The sequence below is a fragment of the Sabethes cyaneus genome, chromosome 1 (genome assembly GCF_943734655.1).
Source record: "Sabethes cyaneus chromosome 1, idSabCyanKW18_F2, whole genome shotgun sequence".
Lineage (NCBI taxonomy): Eukaryota > Metazoa > Arthropoda > Insecta > Diptera > Culicidae > Sabethes > Sabethes cyaneus.
In genome coordinates this window covers 10,984,394-11,009,038 of record NC_071353.1, presented here as the reverse complement: position 1 = coordinate 11,009,038, position 24,645 = coordinate 10,984,394, and the positions used below count along the sequence as shown (strand labels likewise).

General features: G+C 41.9%; 1 protein-coding gene across 1 annotated transcript; it reads left to right on the top strand.

Moving 5' to 3' along the window:
- Nucleotides 1-234: 234 nt before the first annotated feature.
- Nucleotides 235-24,621, top strand: LOC128732892 (major royal jelly protein 1-like). Its single transcript, XM_053826324.1, has 5 exons — nucleotides 235-314; nucleotides 23,025-23,271; nucleotides 23,342-23,529; nucleotides 23,590-23,757; nucleotides 23,824-24,621. The coding sequence occupies exons 2-5, from the start codon at nucleotides 23,040-23,042 to the stop codon at nucleotides 24,589-24,591; spliced, it is 1,356 nt and encodes a 451-aa protein (XP_053682299.1). The 5' UTR covers nucleotides 235-314; nucleotides 23,025-23,039; the 3' UTR covers nucleotides 24,592-24,621.
- The last annotated feature ends 24 nt before the right edge of the window (nucleotides 24,622-24,645 follow it).

The following is a 24,645-nucleotide window of genomic DNA, read 5'->3' as shown; positions in this document are numbered from 1 at the left end:
TTTACGTACTGCCTACTGTCTTCGGGTTCGTGCAATGGTAGATTCGCGCTAAAGTTCTGCATTTCCGTTACGAACGTTGCTTCGGGCTCGATTCGCACGTGCTCGTCGCGATCGACGATCGACCGACGATCGTCCGCTAAAGAGCGGATCAATAAAGCGCAGCATTGTAGCAGGTTGTCAAATTAGTCGGCACATTGGCGGCATACCGATCGGTTGTTGTTGTGACTGGGTTTTTCTGCAAGTTTACCACATTCGAAAACGGTCATCGGTTATAGTTACTGTTTGTTAATTAAAATTTTGGAGAGTTCTATAAGGTATGAATTAACTAGTGAAAAAGCTTTGGCAGCAGTTTTCCATACCGATCGGTGTCGAGCTTGCGAAAGACGGCTTTGGCCGCCGAATTATCGCTGCTCTCTGTGTCAGTGCTGACGGTACTAATTGAAAGTCAAGTTTCCACCGTGCTACGCGGGTTGATTGCTGGTAGTTTTATGTGATCTTGAAAAGCACTATTTTTTGGGGTGGAGGTGGTGCGGCATACGAAGGAAAAACACAGCGGATATGTGTGGTGTAGTTCTGTGTGGCGGGCGTGCGTGGGACGGGTTTGGCAAAGTGCATTGACTTGACCGTTCGGCTTGGACTGACTGACGATTGTTGGCCAATAGGTCGGGTGCGAGTAATTTTTCAAAAAATCGTCGAATTAAAAACGGGGCTAAGTAAATGCAGTGTGTAAGTGTGGTTCGGTTAGACGATCTGTTAGTTCATGAATTGCGTACGTGATCAAGGAGGAACGCGAAACAATTAGCGGCTGGTTTCATCGTGTCGTAAGAAAAAAATTAATCTGTTTGCAAAAAAATTACGTGTTTTTTGCTAGGAGTAAATCAGGAGCATTTTATAGCTTGTTATCACATGGATTGCAGTTAGCTGATTCGGTTGTGTTGTTCCATATTTATGGCTTGTGAAGAAAGAAGATCAGTTTGTTCCTGAATATTTCATGTGACGATGTTTATGTGTTCCTTTCTTAATTTAAACAAGATAAATAATATAAGTTATTTGGAAACAAAAATGGTCATTTCGAACTGAACAAAATTATTACAAATATTTATTTGTTATCCGTGAAAGCTTCAGCTCAATCAGATATTATTTATTAAACCCGCAAAGCGTTTATCGGAAAATTGTTCCCTTCTATACAGTCAATCTGTATTGTCCTATTGAGAAAAAATTTCCTTTTTCGTTCAATCTGCAAAGACGCAAGCGCCGCGTATTCAGATAAAACCAAATCCGGTTTTCTCACATTCTTTCCGAATCTCGATTTAATTAGTTTTGGTTCAAGTTTCGCTTGGTGGTGCTTGAGAGCATCTCGAATGGATTTTTCGCTTGTCATTCAGGTTGTGTTTTATCAAATTCTGGTCGAGTAGGAAATGCCGCTTTCAACATAAAACCACCTGCTGCTGTTGGAATATTTCGGATCTGGAAATAATTGGGAGGTACACTAAGGTGTTAGGGTGTGTGAATACGATGATCATTTATTCTGTGATAATTGTGACTAGTAGTTGATCATGTAAAGAATTTAACCTTTGCTTCATAGGTTTATTTAAGTACCAATTATTTTTTTTACAGCTTTGTTTTGTTTTGAATCATCACCAGCAACCGGTCCAATTGAAAAGCAATTCTAGAGCCCAACACTTTTGAACATCGAAGTTTACTTTAGATTCTTATCAGTTTCTCATCAGTGCACTCATGCAGTTCTAAAGCCAGTAATTACAGAGATGATGGATCGTCGACCATTATATTGGGTCACGTTTTCATCATTCTAAAATTCCCATGAAAAAATCATCAATGCAGAACGAATCGACCGCAGCTCTTCCGTGGTTTTTGGACAACTTTCGACAGTTTCTCTCGGCAGTTAGTGACCGGATATAACATAAATTACTACCGTTTTAAAACTCCGATACAAAAATGGAGTCTTAATGTTGAAAAATTTAGCGTCTGACACGAACTTGACACTGATGTTGATGCGTTTGGCTAGATGGCTTTGGCTACGAGCACTGTGACACACCAAGCAAGGCGTGCCAACATTGAACGACCGATGCGTCGAGTTTGGCCTTGCAAACAAATTAATTCGCTTTTTCTGTATCGCTGCTTCTGGCAGCAGTCAGTTTAGTCAGTGGTGCCGCTAATGACTTACAAGTTTTCGCATATCCGACCATTCCGTTCGGAAAAGTCAAATTGAATATTTAAAAACTCAACCTTCAAGGGTTTGACATGGACGATTACAGCTGGATTCCGCGCCAACCCTTCCTGTGTGATTTGCCTTTCGGCGTCAAATGAAACTTTGTAGGTGTAAAGAGTGTCTAATTGTTAGCTTAGCCAATGTTTTTCCACGCGAATTAATATGTCCAATCTCACATTAATCATTTCTTTTGTTTTTCACTTGTTACATTATAGCATTTTCAATTTTGCCATTATATTTAGTATATTAGCATACAAATTGGGGAAGTCGATTTGAAATAAGTTTGAATTCGTGACAAGGTGTTTGAATAATTTTTTTATTTGTGTTTAGGTGTTGCCCCACACAAATATTTGAGCAGACGCAGTTGATGTTCCTTCAACCATAGTCAATACCAGAGTGTATACTACTTCAACGGTTTTGCCATAGATTTTTGCGTTCAAAAGACACCATCCCGGCTTTATGTTTATCTACGATCTCTTCTATAACGTTAAGAACATATATGAAGCCATTCCGATTGCAAAATTTGTTTTTATATATACTTGCTTTGGCCGGTACTACATATTTAACAGCATTGTTCAAGTTCATCGTCCGGCAAATTGTTGAGCTTTGTGTAGTGGATTGTATGATCCAAAATACCAATGATTCTAAAATGTTTTCAGCGGTCAACATTGATGTTTCATTTGTTTTACCTTTTTACGCACGGCTGCAATGCGTCGTTTTTGTTTCAGTTCGGCTGACAGCGTTGTCAAAGCATATGAATTCCTCCACTACTTCATATCGTTCCCCTTCCAGCTCCACCTCGGTACCAACACCATTTGGACTGCCACGTTCCCTTCCAGCAAACATGTACTTCATTTTGGGCGGTATTAATGTCCTAAAAGGCTTTTCCACTGCTCTACGATTTTTTTTTCGATGATATCGACGTCATCCGTAAAACCAAGGAGCATGTGCGATTTCGTGATGATAGTCCCGTTCCTTTCCACGTTTGCTCTTGGTATTGCACCTTCCAACACAATATTGAATAGCAGGTTAGAGAGTGCATCCCCTTGCTTCAGTCCATCCAGCGCACAATGCGCAAAAACGAGCTCGTAGTCCCAAAAATTAGAAGCCGCTGGTTTGGAATCTTACCAGATACCTATTTCTATGCAAAAAAAATCCAGGGAAATCGATTGGTGACCGTTTCATCCTGCGCAGACTTCGGGAAGTGGTTCATTTTGCCCCATTTTTCCCAAAAATCATGATAAAAGTTGATGAACTTGATGAACTCAAATAGCTTCCAAACGCTGTCAATACACCAGAAGAAACAAATCTCATCTATTCCTTGCTGTGTGAAATGCAAGAATAGTCCATTTTTGCCCAATTCACCCTTAAATACATAGCGATTAAAACTGTTTCAAAGGCAGTTATTCCCCTGTCAATTAGCACCAATTCATTCGAAGGACATCAGGAGAGTTGAATGTCATTGATTTAGTTCCGTTATGAATTCACAATCGGTCCGTTTTGCCTAATTCTCTCCTAGATCTAAAAATAAACGTTCATTTGCTATTGCGGAAAAAAATCGTAATTTTTCAACGATGGTTTCTTAAGAGAAGTTTATCAATAGAATACAGCGCATCTTTTTAAACTATTAGGGTGGTCTTATATTCATCTATCAGGGTGATACAAACTTTAGTTTTTTTAACACGTCCAAACAAATTTTTTTCTTCAAAAAAATTGTAGAACACACTAAAATGAGCATCTTTGCTGAAAATAGTAACTGCGTATCTTTAACTAGTTGCAAGATATACACACTTAGTTTTTATTCAGATCTTCGGTAATTTATTTTGCGGATTTGATCAGCATATTTGGAAAAATGCTGAGCAATCCGGTAATTTTTCAAGGAATGCTGAGTATCGTCACTACTTGACATTTCTTAATACAGATTTTCATCCACCGGTGGCGAGTTCGTTAATATTTTTTGCTGTATTTTTTCGCAAAGCGATTCCATTTCGTAACTGTCAATAATTCAGCAATTGTTTAACGAACTATCAGTATATATTACGGGATAGCCCGCAAAAGCTATGCTGAGATCAGAAAATGTTGCGGAAGTTGTCATCAAGCATTTGTTAGCTGTCAAAATGAAGCGCAATCAAGAAAATACTTTATTGCATGTTTAAAGTGTGTGGAAATTGTTCAAAATATGAACAATTATAGTTCTTCTTAAGAGTTAAGTGGCGCATAGCAGAGCTTCGCTACGTTATTTAACCTTCTTTATATAAGGTATGCCAATTTATTATGTAATTTGTGTTTTAAATATATATCCCTCCATATCTCTCATTCAGTTAATATTGATTGAAATTGTAAATCTTCATTTCCTTTCTCATTCAAAATTTTGTCATCAAAAACAAAGCAGCAAATGCTACTTAGTGATCCGGTGCAGACTTCGCAGGTAGCTGCAGAACTACAGGACGATTGCGGGGCTGGTGCTACAGCTAGGTTGACTCGGAACAACCTCTTTTAGTCCAGATTCGAACATGCGGCGGCTGGCAGAGCCATACCTCGAGGCCAAGTTAGAACCAAATCTGTGCATCATAGACCCTATATAATTAATTGTATTTATTTTTAAGACATGATTTTAATAAAAATATTTTTTTTTAATTTATGACGACAATTCAGTACACATTACCGAAGTATCAGCACTATAATTACGGCTTTCAGCAATAATTTTTGAGATTTGTTAATTTATACTGAACAGTCCGTATTTTTATTTCATAAAAATATTTTCATTGCCGAGTGTTCGTCAAGCCATTTAATTACCGAACTGACCACCGAACGTTCAGCAGTTCTAATTTCGTCAATAAATTACGGTGCTCGGTAAAAAAATTGAAGTGTATAGGTTATCTATGCATATTAGGGTGAATTGGGCATAATGGACTATTCTTGCATTTCACACAGTATGGAATGGATGGAATTTCTTCCTTCTTCTGATGTTTTGACAATATTTGGAAGCTATTTGAGTTCATATCACGGGTGGCAAAAAAGTTTCTACATTATTTAATTAGCTTTTATCATGATTTTTGGGGAAAATAGATCAAAATCGACCACTTCCCGAAGTCTGCGCAGCATGAAACCATCACCAATCGATTTCTTGCATTTTTTTTACATAGGAATAGGTATCATGTAAGATTCCCAACCAGCGGCTTCTAATTTTTGGGATTACGAGCTCGTTTTTGCCTATTGTGCAGCGTCACGAAAGTGGCTGAGGTCTCACCCGCTATTCTTACACGTGATTTTGACCCATCCAGCGTCGTACGAATCAGCGTAATTAGTTTCGTCGGGAAACCATGTTCTGGCATTATCTGCCTCAGCTTATTTCGTTATACTGAATCGTACGCCGCCTTAAAGTGCACAAACAGATGATTAGTCTGCAAGTTCTACTCCCGGAATGCGTGTCTCCTCGGATTTACCTAATGTCCAGATTCTCCGCTCCGCTGATTGATCTAAAACTTTTTGCTTGCTCATATATCGCGCGTGCACCATTAGGAACAAACCTAATAGTTATTTCACGCCATTGAGTTGAGATGTACCCAATAGCAATACTCAAAAACAACCTTTTCAGAATTTGTTTGAAGTACACTCAAGTCTTTTTTACACGGTTTGTTTTGCCTTTCTACTATACAAATATATAGTAAGGTATAGGAATCACTCGGAAAACCGGAAATGGAAAAAAGATCCTGCGGGCCAAATGTCAGGTACCATTCGACTCAGTTTCGAAAACTGAGCGTTTTCTGTGTATTTTTTAACGAGTAGGGAAATCTACTCAGCACCTTAGAAGATACGGTACTATCAGACACCTGAGAAGACAACTCAGGCAGTGGGGTTTGGTATCCCGACCCCCCCTAATGGGGCGTTGGGTTCAACACCTCGTCATACATGACGTACCACAACACCGGGCTCAGTATGGAACCTTGCGGAACCCCTGAGGTGGTTGGAACGCACTTCTGATCCTCCTCCGTGTTGTAGCAAAGCACCCGATTATGGCAATGATTTTCCAGAATCCTGCACAGCGACACCGGCACTTGGACGTTGCGAAGCGAGTTAGCTATGGAGTTCCAACTAGCACTATTAAACGCATTTCTCACGTCGAGCGTGACAATTGCGCAATAGCGCATACCCGTCCTCTTACGCTGGATTGCCACCTCGGCTGTCTTAGTGACAGACAAGATGGCATCCACCGTAGATTTGCCTTTACGGAAGTCGAATTGGTTCCCTGACAGACCGTTTGTACCCTCCGTGTACTGTACGAGTCTGTTAAGGATAACCCTCTCCAGCACCTTGGCACCGGCAGTATCGAGCAGACAGATCGGCCTATATGACGAGGGGGCACCCGGAGGTTTTCCCGTCTTCGGCAATAGAACCAGGTTCTGTCGCTTTCATCTGTCCGGGAAGTGGCCATCTTCCAGGCATCTACTCATTACTGCTCCGAATAATTCGGGAGTCTCCATAATAGTCGCTTTAATAGTCAAATTCGGGATTCCGTCTGGTCCCGGTGCCTTGCTCACCTTTAGGGATTTAGCGAACTGCGATCTCAATGTATCGTACGTAACGATCGCTTCCTCCTCAGCCTTAAGCCGCCGTCGCCCACGTTACTTTGGATATTCGGCATGGAGGCCGACTGTGTGTGTGTGTGTGTGTGTGTGTGTGTGTGTGTGTGTGTGTGTGTGTGTGTGTCTGTGTGTGTGTGTGTGTGTGTGTGTGTGTGTGTGTGTGTGTGTGTTTGTGTGTGTATGTGTGTGTGTGTGTGTGTGTGTGTGTGTGTGTGTGTGTGTGTGTGTGTGTGTGTGTGTGTGTGTGTGTGTGTGTGTGTGTGTGTGTGTGTGTGTGTATGTGTGTGTATGTGTGTGTGTGTGTGTGTGTGTGTGTGTGTGTGTGTGTGTGTGTGTGTGTGTGTGTGTGTGTGTGTGTGTGTGTGTGTGGGTGTGTGTGTGGGTGTGTGTGGGTGTGAATATGTAACGCTTTTTTGCGACTCACTCACTTTTGTCAGAGTTGGCTGGACCGATTTTGATGTTCTTGGTGTCAAATGAAAGGTTTAGTTGTCCCATAGCTCGCTATTGAAATTCATACTGATCGGACTTTTAGTTCAAAAGAATCTGTTCATGGCCCGTTCAATCGCTTCATTGTGACAAGTCTCCGTGCGAAAACCCTGGAGTCTAAGTCAAAGTAAAACTATTTCTGGATCGCTGCGAACTTCAGGTTCCAAACAGCCTGAAAAATGACTATAAAAGAGGCATTCCAAGACATTCATTGTCGTACGAACAATATTTGGCGTTCAATTTCGTATGTTACTAACCTGATAATCTTCGCGTTGATGGTTCGAATCCTTGAAATTTCGTCATGAGTTCCTCTTCAACGAGTTCCCAATCGGAAAATCTCGGATTTCGAAATGTTGCAACGTTCAAGGCGACGCCCAAATGATCAAAATATATCAAGAAAGGATAAGATATTGGTGTTTCGTTTAAAACATGCCATTGCACTAAAAGGGCGAAAAGTGGAACTTTTTTATGCCAACGTAAGAACCGATAACTCAATAGTGAACGGGACACAACACTAATAGTTCTTACAAAACGGATAGTTTACCTTTTAAACCGACCGGTTTCGGGAAATATGCTTCCCGAATGTTGGACATCAGCCCGTTGATGGGAAACATATTTCCCGAAACCGGTCGGTTTAAAACGTAAACTATCCGTTTTGTAAGAACTATTAGTGTTGGAACTTTTTTCCTAGTGTCTTTTGCTTTCATTTTATTATTTATGGTCTTCAGCACTTTTGTTCATATGAATCATATTCAAAACCCAAGGCACATAATTTTGCGAAAGGTTGCAAATCTCTAGGACCTTTCCTTACAAACTTATCGCTTTTGGCTCGTGACGTTGAAAAAAAATAAAGCTTAAATAAGCGATAACTTTGTAAGGAAAGCTCCTAGAGATTTGCAACCTTCTGCAAAAACATGTGTTCTGAGTCCTTCAATAATTGCCTAAAACCATATATCCTTGTAAAATGCAACCAACATACGCTAAGTATTTCCTAAGAAAATGCTCCATAGCTCTGCGCTCGATAGAGATAGAAATGTCATTTCCTTAGCAAAGTTGTTTGCCCTTAAATCTTCTACAACTTTGTCGAAGAAACCATGTGTCTATCTATCTACACAAAAAAGTAGACGTGTATCGAGCCTATAGCGAACGCGAAACACATAAAATGTATGCATGCCGCACTCTCATTTGGGTGGTTACAAGCGGCACCTATACAAGTAACAAGTTGTAGTACTCGACCTAAGCTTCAAGGTGAAGCACTGATTTCATAAATCCATTTTACCCCATAGGCGCGTAAAACTATGAAAATTTAAATCTTGAATATGCGATAACTTAGCAAGTAAAGGTCCAAGAGATTTGCCATCTTCTGCAAAAACGTGTTTTATTTGCTTCGGTAGTTGCCTAGAACAATGTATTCTTGTAAAATGCAACTAACAAAAGCTAAGTATGAAAAACTAATTTTTAAAGAAGTTTCAAAGAACATGCTCCTATAGTTCAGCACTCGATAAAGATAGAAATTTTATTTCTTCAGCAAAGTTGCTTGTTTTAACATTATATATAACTTTATTGAAGAAACTATGTCTGTATTTCCTAACACAAAAAAGTATTTTTTTTATTTTTATTATAGTAAGCGATGACTAACTTTTGACACTTTTATGTTAACGGAAATATACAAATGAGCAAAAGATTTGAAGATCATAAATTATAAAATAAAGGTAAAAACACTAGGAAAAAAATCCACTTTTCGCCCTTTTGGACCAACTCATGGCTAGTCCTGTTAGAGCAGTAGCAGAGTGTTATATCTAACACTTCCTCTCTGCCAGGTTGAAGTTGAACAATTGCCAATATTGAGCGTTCCTCAGCTTGGTACTACTCAGATTGATATCCGAGCTGCCCCAAATGAGGTGATGGGCATTGACATCACTGCCTGAGCAGAAGCCCATTAGATTCGCAGTAGTATCTCACCACATTTCTGAAATCGTCGCTAGGAGACGGTTCGTCATGTGGTAAATATGCAGAACAGTAGCACCTAAGAACATTATCCAGAACAAGGTCTGCTGTAACTGCACAAATATCTCAAGAAGTCAACTCAGAGATAAAGCATGCATTTATTGACAATATGCATGCTCTGGGCATCAAACGAGGATTTGTCAGTTTTGCTGGAAACAGTAAAGTTATGGTTTCCAATGTTCGTCGAATGAAGGTACCCATTGCGAAAATATGGCTCCTGAATCTCCAGTACAGATCTGGGGCCCTATTCTCACAGTCACCTCACCTCACTTCTTTCACGCGCCCTATTCTCACAGTCACCCTCACCTTACCTTACAGGCCCCATTTGGTACAGTCACCCAGGTGACTCTCAGAACAGCAAATTGTCACCTCTCCCAAAAAATTAGGTAAGGTGACGCAAGGGGCAACAACGGTCCACTGTACCAGAACCCCGTGTGGCACAGTCGGGGCAAAATGCCCAAAGCACTCCGTTGACGACTGGCATGTTTTCACCCTTCCAGCCGTTCAGTCATTGGCACAGAGTTACACCTTGACTTTGCCGACTCTCACGGTAGGCTTAGGTCCCGCGACTCAATTTTTTGCCTAAGTATACAATTTTCACCAACCGGTCAAAGAGGCGTAACTGCAAAATATAAACGGACCGTGTGAGGGTTCAGATCAGGCAGCCGGAACCGCACGGCATCGCACCCCCTAACTTAACTACTCAATTGTAAAAATTGAAGTATTTCAAGGTACGGCCTTGTGGAGGAGTTTAACACCTAATAGGTACAGCGTTAGCTACAGACTTTTCCGCTTATTTTGATACCAGTTTTGTAATAATCCGACCTTGGGAAATGGATGAACAACGATCGTCATAAAATACTGCTCCTGAAAAAAACGATTTTCAAAATTTTTGCACCTTTTTTTTTGGAATTTAAGGTATTGGAACAAACTTTTGTTTGGTTGACGATAGCTCGATGATATCCAACATATCTCTTCAAGGCCTTTGTTTCACAATGACAAGATACGAAATCTGGCCAAGTTAACATGAGACAATGAGCTTTCGGAAATGCAGCAAACGTTTTTCCAACATTGATCATTCCTGAAGCAGTAAAAATGTTGCTTCTCAAGCCGCAGGCACAGATAGCTTGCCAAATCAGACATTTGTTAGCAAACTTCGACAGTTTCATGTGCTTAAAAATGTCTCGCCCCTTTTTTCCTTCCGGTTGCCATATCCTGCCCAGGAAGCGGTTTGGTTTTCTTGCTTGGACGTCATTTTGATAACTGAAGAGCAAATGTTTAAATCAAAACAGAGGAGTCATTCTGCTCGCACACACCTACAAAATTAGGTCGAATTTTTTGCACAAAATAATTAGATCGGAAGTTTTTAGCACGTGTTTTTCTCACAATTTGGGTGGAGCAGCTGAAGAATGTATTTTTAAAACCACCATGCTATTCCTTTGTAATTCATTTTGCTTAAGTGTGAGTACTGCCAACCGGCGGCGTGTGTACAAACCAGCCTCCAGAGCTAGTTTCTGGCCGACTGATATGCATACCCACTGCGAGCTGAACGCAGTGCAACGGTCTGGTTCCGGGCATAGTCGCAGTCGGTATTAGCTAAGGCGGTAAAACACAAAATGCCAACCGTCCGGTGAAGGGTAGATTGTGCGCTGACTTATGGATTCTGTAAGTAAGCGAATTCCGAACGGTATTCCTCTGCGAGTGCAGAGTTCTCCCCAGGGGTGGTGTCGTTTCATTACGCCTGCCATTGTGAATTTAGAAGGTCGGTCTATTAGTGATTGTTACCTACTGCAATCACATAGTCTGGCGTTAAATTTCTGCTGCTTCTTAGGTCGGGATTAATATTGTATTTGATTGATCAATTATTCGTTGCGATTACGCCCATCGATCGGTTTATTGCTCAGCCCAGCCGTTCTTGCAATTTTAGGTCAATGATAAATCATTGTTACGTTATGGTTCAGACTGCGGAATAGTACCTGGTAAACTTGAATTTCTAGTCTACTGCACTTGAGCATTCAAATGTAAAACTCGGCTGGTTTTTGCAACTTTGTGAGCCATGTAGGGCTACTAATAACAGGTTTTTTCTTTCACCTTCAACTGAAAGTGTAGCATTTTGGTGATATCTTTTGATGCTAACATGTTTAGGTGAATTAATTCTCTTTCTCTTTTCAAACTTCCCCATAGGACTAGTTCTGTCCTGTAATGGGAAAATTATTCAATTATAAAACAACACTCGCACAATAAATATAATGGAAAATTCGCATCGTTACTGCACCGTCCGGGGCCATTTAGTTGCCGGGAGTTCCGCGTTAATTTGTGTTGAAGCATTCTTTACATTTTTTCCTATGATTAGCAGATACTCGTCTCGCTCTGTTACATTTTTTGTTTATAAATAGTAATTGAGCTTTTCACAACTTCGTAATTCATTTTATAGACAAAATTGTCTAATTACTGACCTTTCACCAAACTGAAACCACCCCCATCGCTTCGTCTCTGCTATATCGAGTGATGAATCAACCAACGCTTTTCGACGCCCGGTTGGGTTGGGTTGGGTTAAAAGTGTGACATCGTTGGATGCAAATGAGACAAACATTAGTCAAACAGCAAGTTTGTTTGGCTGACCACACACGCATTCGAGTTTCATTATGCGGCCGGGCAAGCAAGTCTTCAATTCAGATGCATGCTAATCACTGTTTGCAAGCAGCAGCTCAAAGTGCTCAATCATTCGTTCAACATGCCATCGTGCGATTCTAACGAGCCATATCAGCTAATAATTTGCAGCGGGGAAAATTTTCGCAACAATTTTTTTTTCGCTGCCGGACGATAACCTTTTGCTTGTGAATGAATCACAACAATTGAAATAATTACAGCGTATGTTTGTCTGAAAAATGTTGAACTTGTTAAATCTGCAAAACTTCTTTGATTTAAAATGCTGCTAATTTAACACTAAATTTTTATAATATTGTGTAGGTAACAATTAAATTTTTGAAAGTTACCTGCATAAGTAAAAGCCATCAAACTGGGCTTGGATAAACTGGGCAATTGCATCAAAGGTTTGTTAAGATTTATGATACGAAACTACTTCCGGAGAAGTGGAAGGATGGGGTAATCTCGGTGAATTACCGAGCGATAACTATTCTGCCGGACATAAAAGGCTTTCCCAGGCAATTTGCCCATAGATTCGTTGGATAACGGAACAAATGTGCCATGAATTCCGAATCTCAACGCATACCCTATTCATAGACTTCAAAGCCACATATGATAGTGTAAACCGACAAGAGCCCTGAAAATTTAATCTGCTTTGCTGAGGACGTTGATTCTATCGGCAGGAGACTTGAGACGGTGATAGACCACTGTCACCAGACTAAAAAGCGAAGCAGAAACGATTGGGCTGAAGATAAAATCACGTCTAAGACGATGCAGATGCTAGTGGACAGGACCGAGGGAGAGTGACAAGTCCTGCTTGGGAAATGCTGGGAAAATCGACAGGGACGGGTTTGAAGCAGTCTTTGGCGGCGTGTAAGAGAATAGTGCATAGAAATGAGAAACGAACCGCGAATTCACGCGTCTCTACGGCGCTCAGTGGGACCATTCTGAGATTAGATATTAAGGAGTTTATGGCATTTTCCGCAACATAGACTCAATAGTGGTCCTTAGCTTCTTATCCAGCAACTGCTATCGCTACCTTCTCGTCATAAGAGCCGGAATGCGAGCAGCCTTAGCGAAAATTGGGTAGCCATTCCCAGTGAGAACTAATGTCGTATACCGATAGGGAAGGAGGAACTGTGTTGTCTCGGCACCTAAGATGGCAGCCTCATCACGAGACTCGGTAGCGTGGCCCTAGTAAGGCGAAATTTCGTTGGTGGCGGCTGGGTTCTGCTCGAACAGCTTGAACCCCGTAAACTTGGCATTGTTGCTCTACGGAAAATCTATCGCAAACAAGAGAAGATTTGGAAGATTCTGATCATCACCTAGTAGCAGTATGTATGCGTTCAAAACTGTTAACCGAATAGCAGACACGTCAAAGCCGTCCTTCTCGGCTGAACATCAGGTAACCTAGATAACCCACAATATGCCGAGAAGTACGTGCGAATGAGGCGATGAGGCACTGCCTTCTTCCGAGTGGTTAGGTGCTTCAAACCTCGAAGACGGTTGGGGCCAAGGGGCAAGACACTGTTGAAAATATATTACTTTTCCCTATGGAAATAATTTTTTCAACCCTAATATATTATCCGTTTCCACCCATAATATGACTTAAAGCCCTATAAAGTTATACATTTATAGGGCTTTAATAGGACTAAAATATATTAATATCTGATAATATTACTAGTTGAGGACACGCGCAAGTTTTACAAGGCGGGCTACGCAAAAACCTGACATGTGTAGGGACGAGGGAAGGAATCTAATCACAAACGAGCGCGATGAACATCTAGAATGGCAAAGTCCTTCAACGAGTAGCCCGACGGAGTCTTGCATGAAGCGTTGCAGACTACCCTTACATTCGTCGTCGTGCTTCCGTCGTGTGGATTCCTTGAATACGACATGGTGAGGAATCAGCATTGCTAGAACACGATCATCTGCAGGGTCTTGAAACTTTTTCATGTGTCCGAGCCGCAGATACTTCTCCATAAACTGATAATGACACGAGTCCTTAGTTGTCTAATCTCTTTCGAGTCGACGTTCTTCGATAGACCGGACTGGAACGGATGGGATTTCCCAGAATTTCTGTGAGGCAGCTTCTAGTCGATGATCTGCCGTGGAGAGATAACCACATAAAAAGAGCAAAGAGCGGTCAATCTACAGCGAGACGCAGCGAGTTTCTCCAAGGCGTACAATGGTCTGGTACATTAAATCAGATCACTACAGACAAGGAAACAGTAAAACGATAACGGCGGCAAATGTTCAAGTTTGAATTTGAATAATTATGAGTTGTTTGTCATTAATGTGAGTGAATATTTATATTTGAATTTTATTTAATGTACTTTCTCCGCTAATATATTAGTTTTGAGGATGGCTGAATAAAGTAAGTGGAAACGTGAAGGATAATAAGTTAATTTAATTGTTCACCGAAAAGAGTCAATTTAAATATGATAAGAAAATTGCAGGGTGATCAAAAAAGACCAAAAATGCAGGTGCGAAGTGCGGAGCCAGTAACCACCCAACCAAATGGTGTTTCGACTATCCACGGAAGACCTTCTCCCGGAGAAATTTTCCATCCCGTGTGAAGTTCTCAGTACATTTAGCTGCCGATGACTAGGTCGATATTTCCAGGAATGTTGAATTGGGGATCTGCAAGTATAATATTCGGCAATGTCCAAGCCGGGATGTTATTCGGCCTTCGGCGTATTAGGCAGCTCCGAGGATGGCTACTTCAATACCAAAAACTGCAATTTCATCGAGATCGTTCGATCTCCCGATTCGATGGTTGCCGTAATCGTGTACTTAGCTTCTGTGTGGATGATCCGGAGCCAGCGACAGATACATGCACGGTAGACCGACGACTGTATCGAATCTTAGCCAACGGCTGAAATTCGATACCGATGCCGAATCGAAGAGAGCTCAGGTTTTGTGGATTATACCGTATTCGTCGGTGATATTGAGGACAACCGTTTTCAGCAGTGTCATGGTTCAGGAAGTGTGGATTGCCATGCTGACATGCCGAGAACCAGAGGGCACCACCGTTTGCGAGGTGCAAGGAAGCGCTTGTTGGACCATTGAGGCTAAGATAACGGGATTAGATTCGGTAGACTGCACAGCTGGACTTGTTTGGATTGCTGGAGTTGCAGTTACCTTTGTTGGAGCAGAATCGTGCAGAAGCGAGTGATTTTTTGTCCGGTGGCCAAACCTGAGACAATTCCAGCATATCTGTTTCTGGGAAACCAATTTGCGTCGCTTGACGATGGACTTCCCAAGAAAGACCCCAAGCAACAATGTGAGTTTTATTGTACACTTATGGCGGATTTCATCACCAATTGTGGTCTTAAATGCCATCATAAGAGTGTAATAAAACCCAAATTGTTACTTGGGACTGTACATGTTCGAATGGAATGATTGTCCGAACAAGGGTGATATGTTTTGTGCGCATCTCGGGGATACTCTCGAGTACCTTGGTTGAGACAAGGTGACGGCTTATCCTACCTGCTGTTCAACAGGGTTCTGGAGGCAGTAATCAGATTAGCGCACGTCGAAACGAGAGGTACCATTTTCACCAAGGGTAGCCAACTTCTACACTTTGCAGATGACTTTAATATCAAAGACAGGAACTTTGCGAGGGTGGAGCGTCGAAGACCAAATACAGGAAAGGAAGGGGCTCAAAGAAAATAAACGCGTGCCTTCCACAGACGGTAACCGTTGACGGCGGCGAACTGGAAGTGATTGACGAGTTTGTGTATTTGAAATCGCTGGCAAACGCGGACAACAACACTAGTGAGGAGATCCATTCAAGCAGGAAATCGGACGTACTTTGAACATCGCAAAACGCTACGATCAAGAAGCATACGCCACCAAGCCGGGAACCGCCGTGAAGCCATAACGCTACTCACGGAGGACATACGCGTTTTTGCTGTGTTCAAGCGGAAGGTATTGCGAACGATATTTGTTGGAGTACAAACTGAGAGTAGAGAGAGGCGGAGGTGTATGAATTACGAGCTGCAGGTACCCCTTGGAGAGTTTCCCATCGTACATCTGGCGCAAGTCGGTAGGCTATGGTGGGCCGGGCACGTCGTAAGGATGCCGAACGACAGCGCGACGAAAACAGTTCTCCAACAATTCCACCGGCATCAGGAACAGGGTGGCTCAACGTGCAAGATGGCTCGACCAGGTCTAAAGTGTTTTGCGACTTCTGAGACGAATGCGAAATTGAACGCTTGAGCCACCCGGTTCTATACTGCTGACGCCAACGACGAGATATCAAGGAGATATTACACTTGAAAAAAAAAAGAATATTTTATTGTAGGAATTAGATAGTAGGTGCATGTCTTCGGTAAAGCTGCAGAACTGCATATTTCACTAAACTTTGCCGTAGATAGAAAAGATCTGCGTCAAGTGGTTTGTGAGATATAGTCTATTCTGCAAAGCGAGTGACTTGAGAAACCGAGAAGGCGAACATAACCTCGCTTTTTTGACGTCTATTAGTGGTTTGTTTTCATCGACTTAGAATGCGGGTTGAAATGATTAAAGTGAATATTGTTAAAGGCGTCTGCGGCAGGTCAAAAAAGCACAAAAACTGACATTCCAAGTAGTTTGGAGGAGAACATTGCTGGACAAGCCACTTTTGAGACGTTTAACTCAAATTTATGAATATCGCGTTTCCAAAATTCGCCTAACAGATAGCAAACAAACCACGAATGAATGTCAAACGGATGAACCGCATTCATTCGTGACGTCGGGATGCAAAACCTTATTACCCTTTTGATACCTAAAACCTCATCTGATTGGTTTGACACGTTCTAAGAACTTATTGATATCATTGAAATACGTAACTTTCATTCAAGACATTAAGCTCGTGGTACGTTCTGTCCTGGTAAAAAATCTAACGACAAATGATGACGGATGGACGGTTGTCAGTTTTTAGGCCTCAAATTTTATTTCATGAACGTCATTTTCTTTATTTCTTTCTTTTCAAGAAGGGAAAAGCCCGCGGAAGTGGAACTTTGTTCGACGCTCCTTCTTCCGTAGGCACAAAACCTTCATTTTTGCACCAACAGTTTACACCAAATGATACAATTATAAGCAGTTACATAATGAGGACTTAAATTATAACACAAAGTTCCTTATTATCTATGAGTTGATGACTAACACTATACATTTTGCACGTGATTTACTTCAAAGCATGCAGAAAATTATTTTTAAGGACAGAACGGGACAAATGGAAATCAAACACATCAAAACAACGGTTGAAAACGCGAGACATACTCGAGAGAGGCTCGTTTTGGCCATAATTGGTGCGTGAAGCAGGAAGATTGAGAAAGGGGTGAGATCGGAGGGATCGCCGACGGGTATTGATGTTTAGTTGTTGGAGTATATCTGGGCTGTCAATTTGAGAGTTTAGAATATCAGAGATGAACAAAGCCCTAGCAATATCTCGTCGTATAGCTAAAGAGTCAAGCCCGATCAGATTACAGCGGTGTTCATAACTAGGAAGATTTGAAGGGTCATTCCAAGGGAGAAGGCGTAAGGCGTATCGAACAAATTTTCGTTGGATAGACTCAATCCGTTGGATGCTGTTATGGTAGTACGGTGCCCATACAACTGCAGCGTATTCTACTATTGACCGCACTAAAGAACAATATAGTGTTTTTAAACATTGGATATTGTTAAAGCTCTTAGTAAATCTAAATAAAAAGCCTAGAGTTTTCGAGGCTTTGGTAGAAATATAGGCCACATGTTCTTTAAAAGATAATTTTGAATCGAGCAGAATTCCCAAGTCTTTTACACATGTTTCCCTTTTCAAGGATGTTCCAGAGACTTTGTAATCATAGCACACAATTGATTTCTTGCGTGTAAAAGAAATGCACGAACACTTAGAGGCATTCAGTACCATTCTATTCGTTGTGCACCAGTCGGCGAAATTATCCAGCTGCGCTTGCAGAAAATCAGTGTCTGTGTTATTTCTGATAACGGCAAAGAGTTTAAAATCATCGGCATACGATGATTTCATGCATTTCAAAGCAAAATTGATATCGTTCAAGTAGAGGAGGAATATATACGGGCCTAGATGACTGCCTTGGGGCACACCAGACGTGACGGGGAATGGCGAAGAGATGATGCTACCTACTTTGACAGACATGAAACGTTCAGTGAGGTAAGACTTAAACCAACAAAGCATATTACCGCTTACTCCCAGTTGCTGAAGTTTGGCGACTGCAATCTGATGATTTATTTTATCAAAAGCTGCTGAAAAATCGGTGTAGACTGCGTCAACTTGAAGATGTTTTTGCAACGAGTGGGCTATAAAGGATGTGTAAGACACCAAATTGGTACAGGTTGATCGCTTGGGCATAAAACCGTGTTGAGTATTATCGATGTAGCCGGAAAAATTAAACGATAGGAACTCGAGAACTATAAGCTCGAAAAGCTTCCCACCTGCACAAAGCGAAGCAATTCCTCGGTAATTGGCTACGTTCTGCTTTGAACCTTTTTTGTGAATCGGAAATACGTACGACGACTTCCAGATGGTAGGGAAAACACCCGAAAGCATGGACGTATTGAAAATTTTTGCCAACGGGCTGCATAAAGTAGAGCAACATTTTTTTAAAATTATTGATGGAATGCCGTCGGGGCCAGGGTTCGATGAGCTCTTCAAGGTAGAGCAAGCATTCAGGATAATCTGGGTTGAGATGGCAGGGTAGGATCCAATTGCTGCCTTGTCTGGAACGTTTGAGATGGCACGCGAAACTTGCTGACTGCTAAGTGTCTCATGAGAGAAAACTGCACTAAACTGAGTACGAAATAATTCGCATATGTCCGAAGCAGTGGACGCTTCCGAATCACCGAGCATCATGGTAGTGGGTAAACCTGATTCATTTCTTTGCTCGTTAACATAATGCCAGAACTTTTTGGGGTTACTACGTAGACATTGTTGCATACGGTTTTGATACGAGTGGAACAGTTTCTTGTTCAGTCGTTTATAACGAGTGTTGAGGGAAATATAACGACATTTGAATTGATAAGTACCATGTTTCGAGAAACTCCTTAGAGCCATCCGTTTAGCAGATTTATAACTTTTTAAAGTGCAGGTAGACCATGGGGGATGTGAGGGTTTGCAGAAAAGTCTCTTTGGAGTAAACTGATCGATAGCATATAGAAGAACGTTTGTGAAATTTTGGACCGCTAAGTTAGTATCCGTATTCTCTAGTATTGAGCACCAGTTCACGTCTAACAAAAATTGGTTCATTTTTATAAAATCGGTCTTGCGAAAATCATACGAAAGAGGTTCGTTAGGTTCATCGAATGAGCAAGGAGTACCATTGCAGAGAAATACGTGAAGCGCTGGATGGTGACGAGTTATCTTGACAAGAGTGCTGGGTGCGCGGTAAACCGAAATCCTGTCACTGCCGAATTCTGTACTAACGAAACACAGATCCAATATACGTCCATTTTCATTGAAAACACCATTTGTCTGAACCAGTCCAGCTGTGCTATACCCGTCCAAGAGCTGAGTTGCGCAGGAGTTTATTGATGAATGAGAGGGATCAGGATATAGAGCATGATGGTCATCAGCAAACGTCCAGCTAATGCCACTAAAATTGAAGTCGCCCAATAATATGATTTTGTCTTTGGTTCCCATCCGCGAAGTTATCCATGAGAGCGAACTGAGGTGCTGATCAATGAGGGTAGAATCATTCACGCGATTTGGCGGGATGTATAGTGCGCAGATGTATAGTGAATATATATTCATTCCTATTGTGATCCATTGTTGCTCAACGCCTGAGCAACCAGGGGGCGAGAGTGACCGAGATTTGTATTGCGAGCGAACGGCCAAGAGCACACCGCCGCCAGATTTTTTATTGCTATTATCAGCAGTACGATCTTGGCGAAAAACTGTATATTGTTCACCAAAAATCTGTTTGGAAAGCGTGTTGCTGTTGAGCCAAGTTTCAGTGAAAATTAACATATCATATGAGGCATCGGAAACAGCAAGCGCATAATCTGTAATACTCATGTTGATACCGCCTAAATTCTGATAGTAGAGTGTAAGGCCATTGCTTAAACTAGAGTTGTTTTCATGAACCTGAGAGCTGGTGACGGCGCCTTGACGTGCTGCTGCTTGGTTGTAATGCAGAGTTTGCTGATAAGTTGGTAATGTTACATCTGGGGGCGAATGATGACCGCAGAGCTGTCGTTTTTTGGTTGAAAAGGACGGACTACTACCCCTTCCGGCCAGTAAAAACAATCTCCTACGGAAGCTTCCAGATCAGCCGACACTGACACTTTGAAGGATACGAATGACAGCTCGTTGAGTTGCTTGCCTTTTGGTACAAGCTTTATACATTTCACCGTAGAATTCTCGATGTTGATAGCTTCCCGTAGGTACCCGATGACATCATTCTCCGATTGTTCGACGTGAAAAGGGGTGACGTAGAATGATTTCAGATCCTCAGAAACCTGCTGGCGACGTTCGGTTCGATTGACAACTCGTAGAGGATTTACTCGTTCTCCATTATTCGTTTCCGTACCAAGAGACGTTATGTTTCTAGTAGAAGTGGATGGAAAGGGCAGTGCATTGGAAGGTTTTGTCGTAGCAGCAGTTGTAACAGTTGTAGCAGCAGCAGTGGCGGTGGTGGTAATGGTTGTGGCAGGTGCGACGCTGGGAGCAGTGGTAGATAGAACGACGTTGGCGTAGGTGGCAGTAGTGGTAGTGATAGCGTCTGAAATAGTGGAGACCATCACAGTGCCTGATCGTGCAGCATCAGAATTGGTTGTTGTGCTTCTATAGGTAGGAACACTAACAGTGTCCGAGATTGGAGGTGCATCATGCTCAGCGAAAGCATTTCCGTAGTTGGAGTGGATTGAGCTATCGAGATTCAAACGATCTATGCTTTGACGAAAGCCTGCCCCAATATTCAATGACGTATCGAGAACAGGTTGCGACCGTGTAGCACCCATAGATTCTCTACGTTGCTGAAGGGTCAACAAACTACTCATAGTTTTTAAACTTTCGGCATACTGGCCAAGCCGAAGGTCCATCGAGTCCACTCTTATCAAGAGATCACGCAATGCTTTCAGAATTTGTGATTCCCGATCCATAATTGTAGGGTTGAAGTTGATTCTACAAGCATCACAGAACCAGAGCAATCCAACATTCGACGACCATGCTTTGAAGTTTGTTGCGTTGAGCCCGGAACAGTTCACATGATGCAGCTTGTTGCAAGTGCCACTGCAGAGGACGTATTTTTCGTTGCCTTGAACAGGCTCCGCACAAACCTTGCATGCATTCATGGCAACAAAACTCCTACTATTCTGAAATCAATGAAAGAGTGAACTTATATCCAATATATATATATATATTTATATAGCTAAAAAATTAGGATGAATTACACAAAATAAAGATTATTTCAACTTTTCTTTCTAATGCCGTTTAAACGGCATATTTCGTTTTCCAAGGCATCCAGAACTTTGGAATCCGTCTTCCGCATCATTGACGTACATTGGCTCAACGCATTATATTGATCACTCGTTCATTCGACTCTCGCATACTCTGATACCCATATGGTACAAAAAACGGGATAAAAAGGATTGAGTTGGTTCAATCAGGGCTTGAAAAGGGATCGCAAGTTGAATGTGACTGCCGTGAATGCGAACTTTCCGCATTCAAACTCCGCTTTTTGAACGATCATTTGACTGTTTTTTCCAGTCCAGTCAATCTGCCGCTTGCGCTGCTGCCGTCTTACAATTCATGCCGCATCTCAGCAAAAGCAAACAGTCGATCTCCCGTTTTGCTTTGCGCTTTGAGAATATAAACTGCAAACTGACTGGAAGCATACGGTGACGTATTTTTTCGTTGCTCTTTTTGTCTCCAAATCGGCTGCTCAAAGTAATAGTTTGTCACCCGGACGTCGGTCCGACGCAAGCAAAATATTTGTTTGTGTTGGTCGGAGTCCGACCGACTTCTTCCATACACATGTAGTGGTTGTTTTTTTTTGTAGTATTGAATCATACGATTGTGCGGTTGCTTTTCGTTAGCGTGGTGATTGCCAGTCATTTGACTGTTTTGCAGTCATTCGCTGCTCCAAACGGTAAAGGCAACTTGATCGAAACGAAAATGTCAAAAAGCTCTAGAACGCGGTAGTTCTGCTGCGTGCCATCGGCGTTTGACTGAGCAAACTACCAGTTGTGTTATGCATAGCGTTCGTATTCCACCTCTAAACGGACGGTGTGAACTTGAATGCGCGTTGGTGTGACTGCGGTAGAAAAAAAGGATCGGTCGAAGCCCTGGGTTCAATAACGTTTCTTACGCTTTGCTCTCCAACGTCTACCATGGCGTAACACGTTCCGCTTGCCGATTTACGAAAGCCGTTGCCGATCAATTCACTTGGAGACACGTGCTTGGGGTCGTATTTTGCAGGGAAGAATCAATCGTCCAGCTATCCTGTGAGCGATTGATCTGCACGTACGTCCCAGGGCGAGGGCACCGAGAAATAACGCCAGGCTGAGAATATCATTTCAACGCATCAACTATGGACGAAACAGTGCTTTGACCCGTTAATTTAAATTTTAATTTTGAACGCGAACAATCCGCCGTAACTTTTCTGTATTTTTTTTTTCTACAAATGATAATTATGAAAATTGTTAGTATAATTGTAATTTTGTGATTGTGATTGTTATTAGTTTAAGATGCTTAACCATCATTGGGATTGTAGTAGTAGAATTAGAAAGGAAGCAATAATGAATGGCTGTAGAACCGCTAACAAAATTTAATATTCATAAAAATTAGAAGCAGAAAAGCTGCTAAACGAATGTGAAGTAGTGTTTACGGATAGTCGAAACAATATATACTTACATAGTTGAAAAGCTAATTCGAACATACTGACCAGCATACACGGGTATATTTGTAATGCAGCATGTTCGTTTGCCGATAAAACCGCTACAAAGTAGCACCGATTGGTTGAAAAATTTGCGTTTTCCTTTTTATCCAACCTAACGGAAGGTTCCGGATAGCAGGTATCATTTGTAAAAAATTAACAGTAATTTAATCTGCTTGTTTTTCTTTGCAGCCTAACACGCAAAAGATGATCATAAGGTCGTGTTTGCTGGCTGCCTGTTTAGCGCTGTCCATAGGCATCGGCAGCGTGCAAGGGCAGCAGCAGTACACTTTCGGCAAAGAACTCAAACGGGTATCGCAATGGAATTCGCTAGATTTTGTGTTCTCTTCACCAGCGGAGAGGGAGAATGCGCTGGCTTCACGTCGATTTATTCCGGAAAATTGCATCCCACTGGACATGGATGTAGATTATAACAGTAGTAAGTTTAATTCTCTATTGAAGAAGACTGGATGGTGATTATTGATAAAATTCTTTTGCTTTCTCTGCAGATCCTATGCGGTCACGTGTTTTCGTGACGGTGCCGCGTTTTATCGAAGGAATACCGGCGACACTTACAACTATCTCCAACCAACAGGGAGCTGGGGGACCGTTATTGGAACCATATCCTAATGCGGCTATTCAATCGAATCCAGAGGCCAGCAGGTGTAACGGCATAATCTCGGTGTTCAGAACTATGGTAGGCTAAACACACACAAAAAAAAACAAGAATAAACAATTAAAAGGCTTTCGCTTGCAGATTGACGATTGTAATCGGTTGTGGCTTGTAGACACTGGAAAGATAGGAGACCGTCGCATCTGTTTACCGAAAATAGTTGCTTTCGATCTCCGCACTGATCAGATTATTCACCGATACGAAATTCCGGCCGCGCAACTCGTCTGTGATCTGTCGTTACTAGTTAGCATCGTAGGTATCCGTTATGTAAGCTAAATCTATTTAATAAAAACATTTCTATTTTCTTGTTACTAACAGCTGGTTGACGTGAGCGATCCACCTCCATTGGGATCCTGTTCGAAAACCATGATTTACGTAGCTGATGTAACCGGATCTGGATTGATCGTTTACGACATGTCGCGTGGTAAATCGTGGCGTGTAACCAACAGACTTATGAACCCCAACCCGGATTACGGAACGTTCACGATCGCAAATGAAAGCTTTGATCTTATGGATGGAATGCTCAGCATGGCGCTGAGTCCCAAGACACCTTCCACGGATTTTACTTTTAACTCAGCATATGGCAGTTCAAATTCATTCAACTCAGCTCTAATCAACGATCGGTTATTGTTTTTCCACGCATTGGCATCTATATCGGAGAGTGCCGTTCGGACGTCGGTGCTTCACAATGACACCATGTGGGAGGAAGACGTTGGTGCGACGCCACGAGCTTTCCGAGTCATTGGACGGCGAACCACACAAAGCGCGCCGGAAGCGATGGACAGTAACGGAAATCTTTATTTTGGCCTGCTGAGTCAAATGGCGATTGCTTGCTGGGATTCGACCACGAACTACAATCCGCATAACTTTCGGATAGTATCTCAGAATTTGGAGACCCTTCAGTTCCCGAGTGGATTGAAGGTTATCCGCAACCGGAAGGGTGTCGAAGAACTGTGGGTACTCACATGTCGGTTTCAAAAAATCATGACCGGCTCGTTGAATACGAACGAGACGAATTTTCGCATTCAGGCCATACAAATTCCGGAATTGCTGGGCGGGTCACGGTCGTGCAAAGCCAGACTATAGATGTTAGTTATTGCTTACTAGTTTGTTAGAAGAATGTGAGTCAAATTAAAAGTT

What these genes read in the sequence shown, in the direction of transcription:
- LOC128732892 (XM_053826324.1), top strand. Translation starts at nt 23,040, where the DNA reads ATGATCATAAGGTCGTGTTTGCTGGCTGCCTGTTTAGCGCTGTCCATA. An exon ending in TCTCGGTGTTCAGAACTATG is followed by an intron (nt 23,530 to 23,589) that starts GTAGGCTAAACA and finishes TTTCGCTTGCAG; the next exon opens with ATTGACGATTGTAATCGGTT. An exon ending in TGTCGTTACTAGTTAGCATC is followed by an intron (nt 23,758 to 23,823) that starts GTAGGTATCCGT and finishes TGTTACTAACAG; the next exon opens with CTGGTTGACGTGAGCGATCC.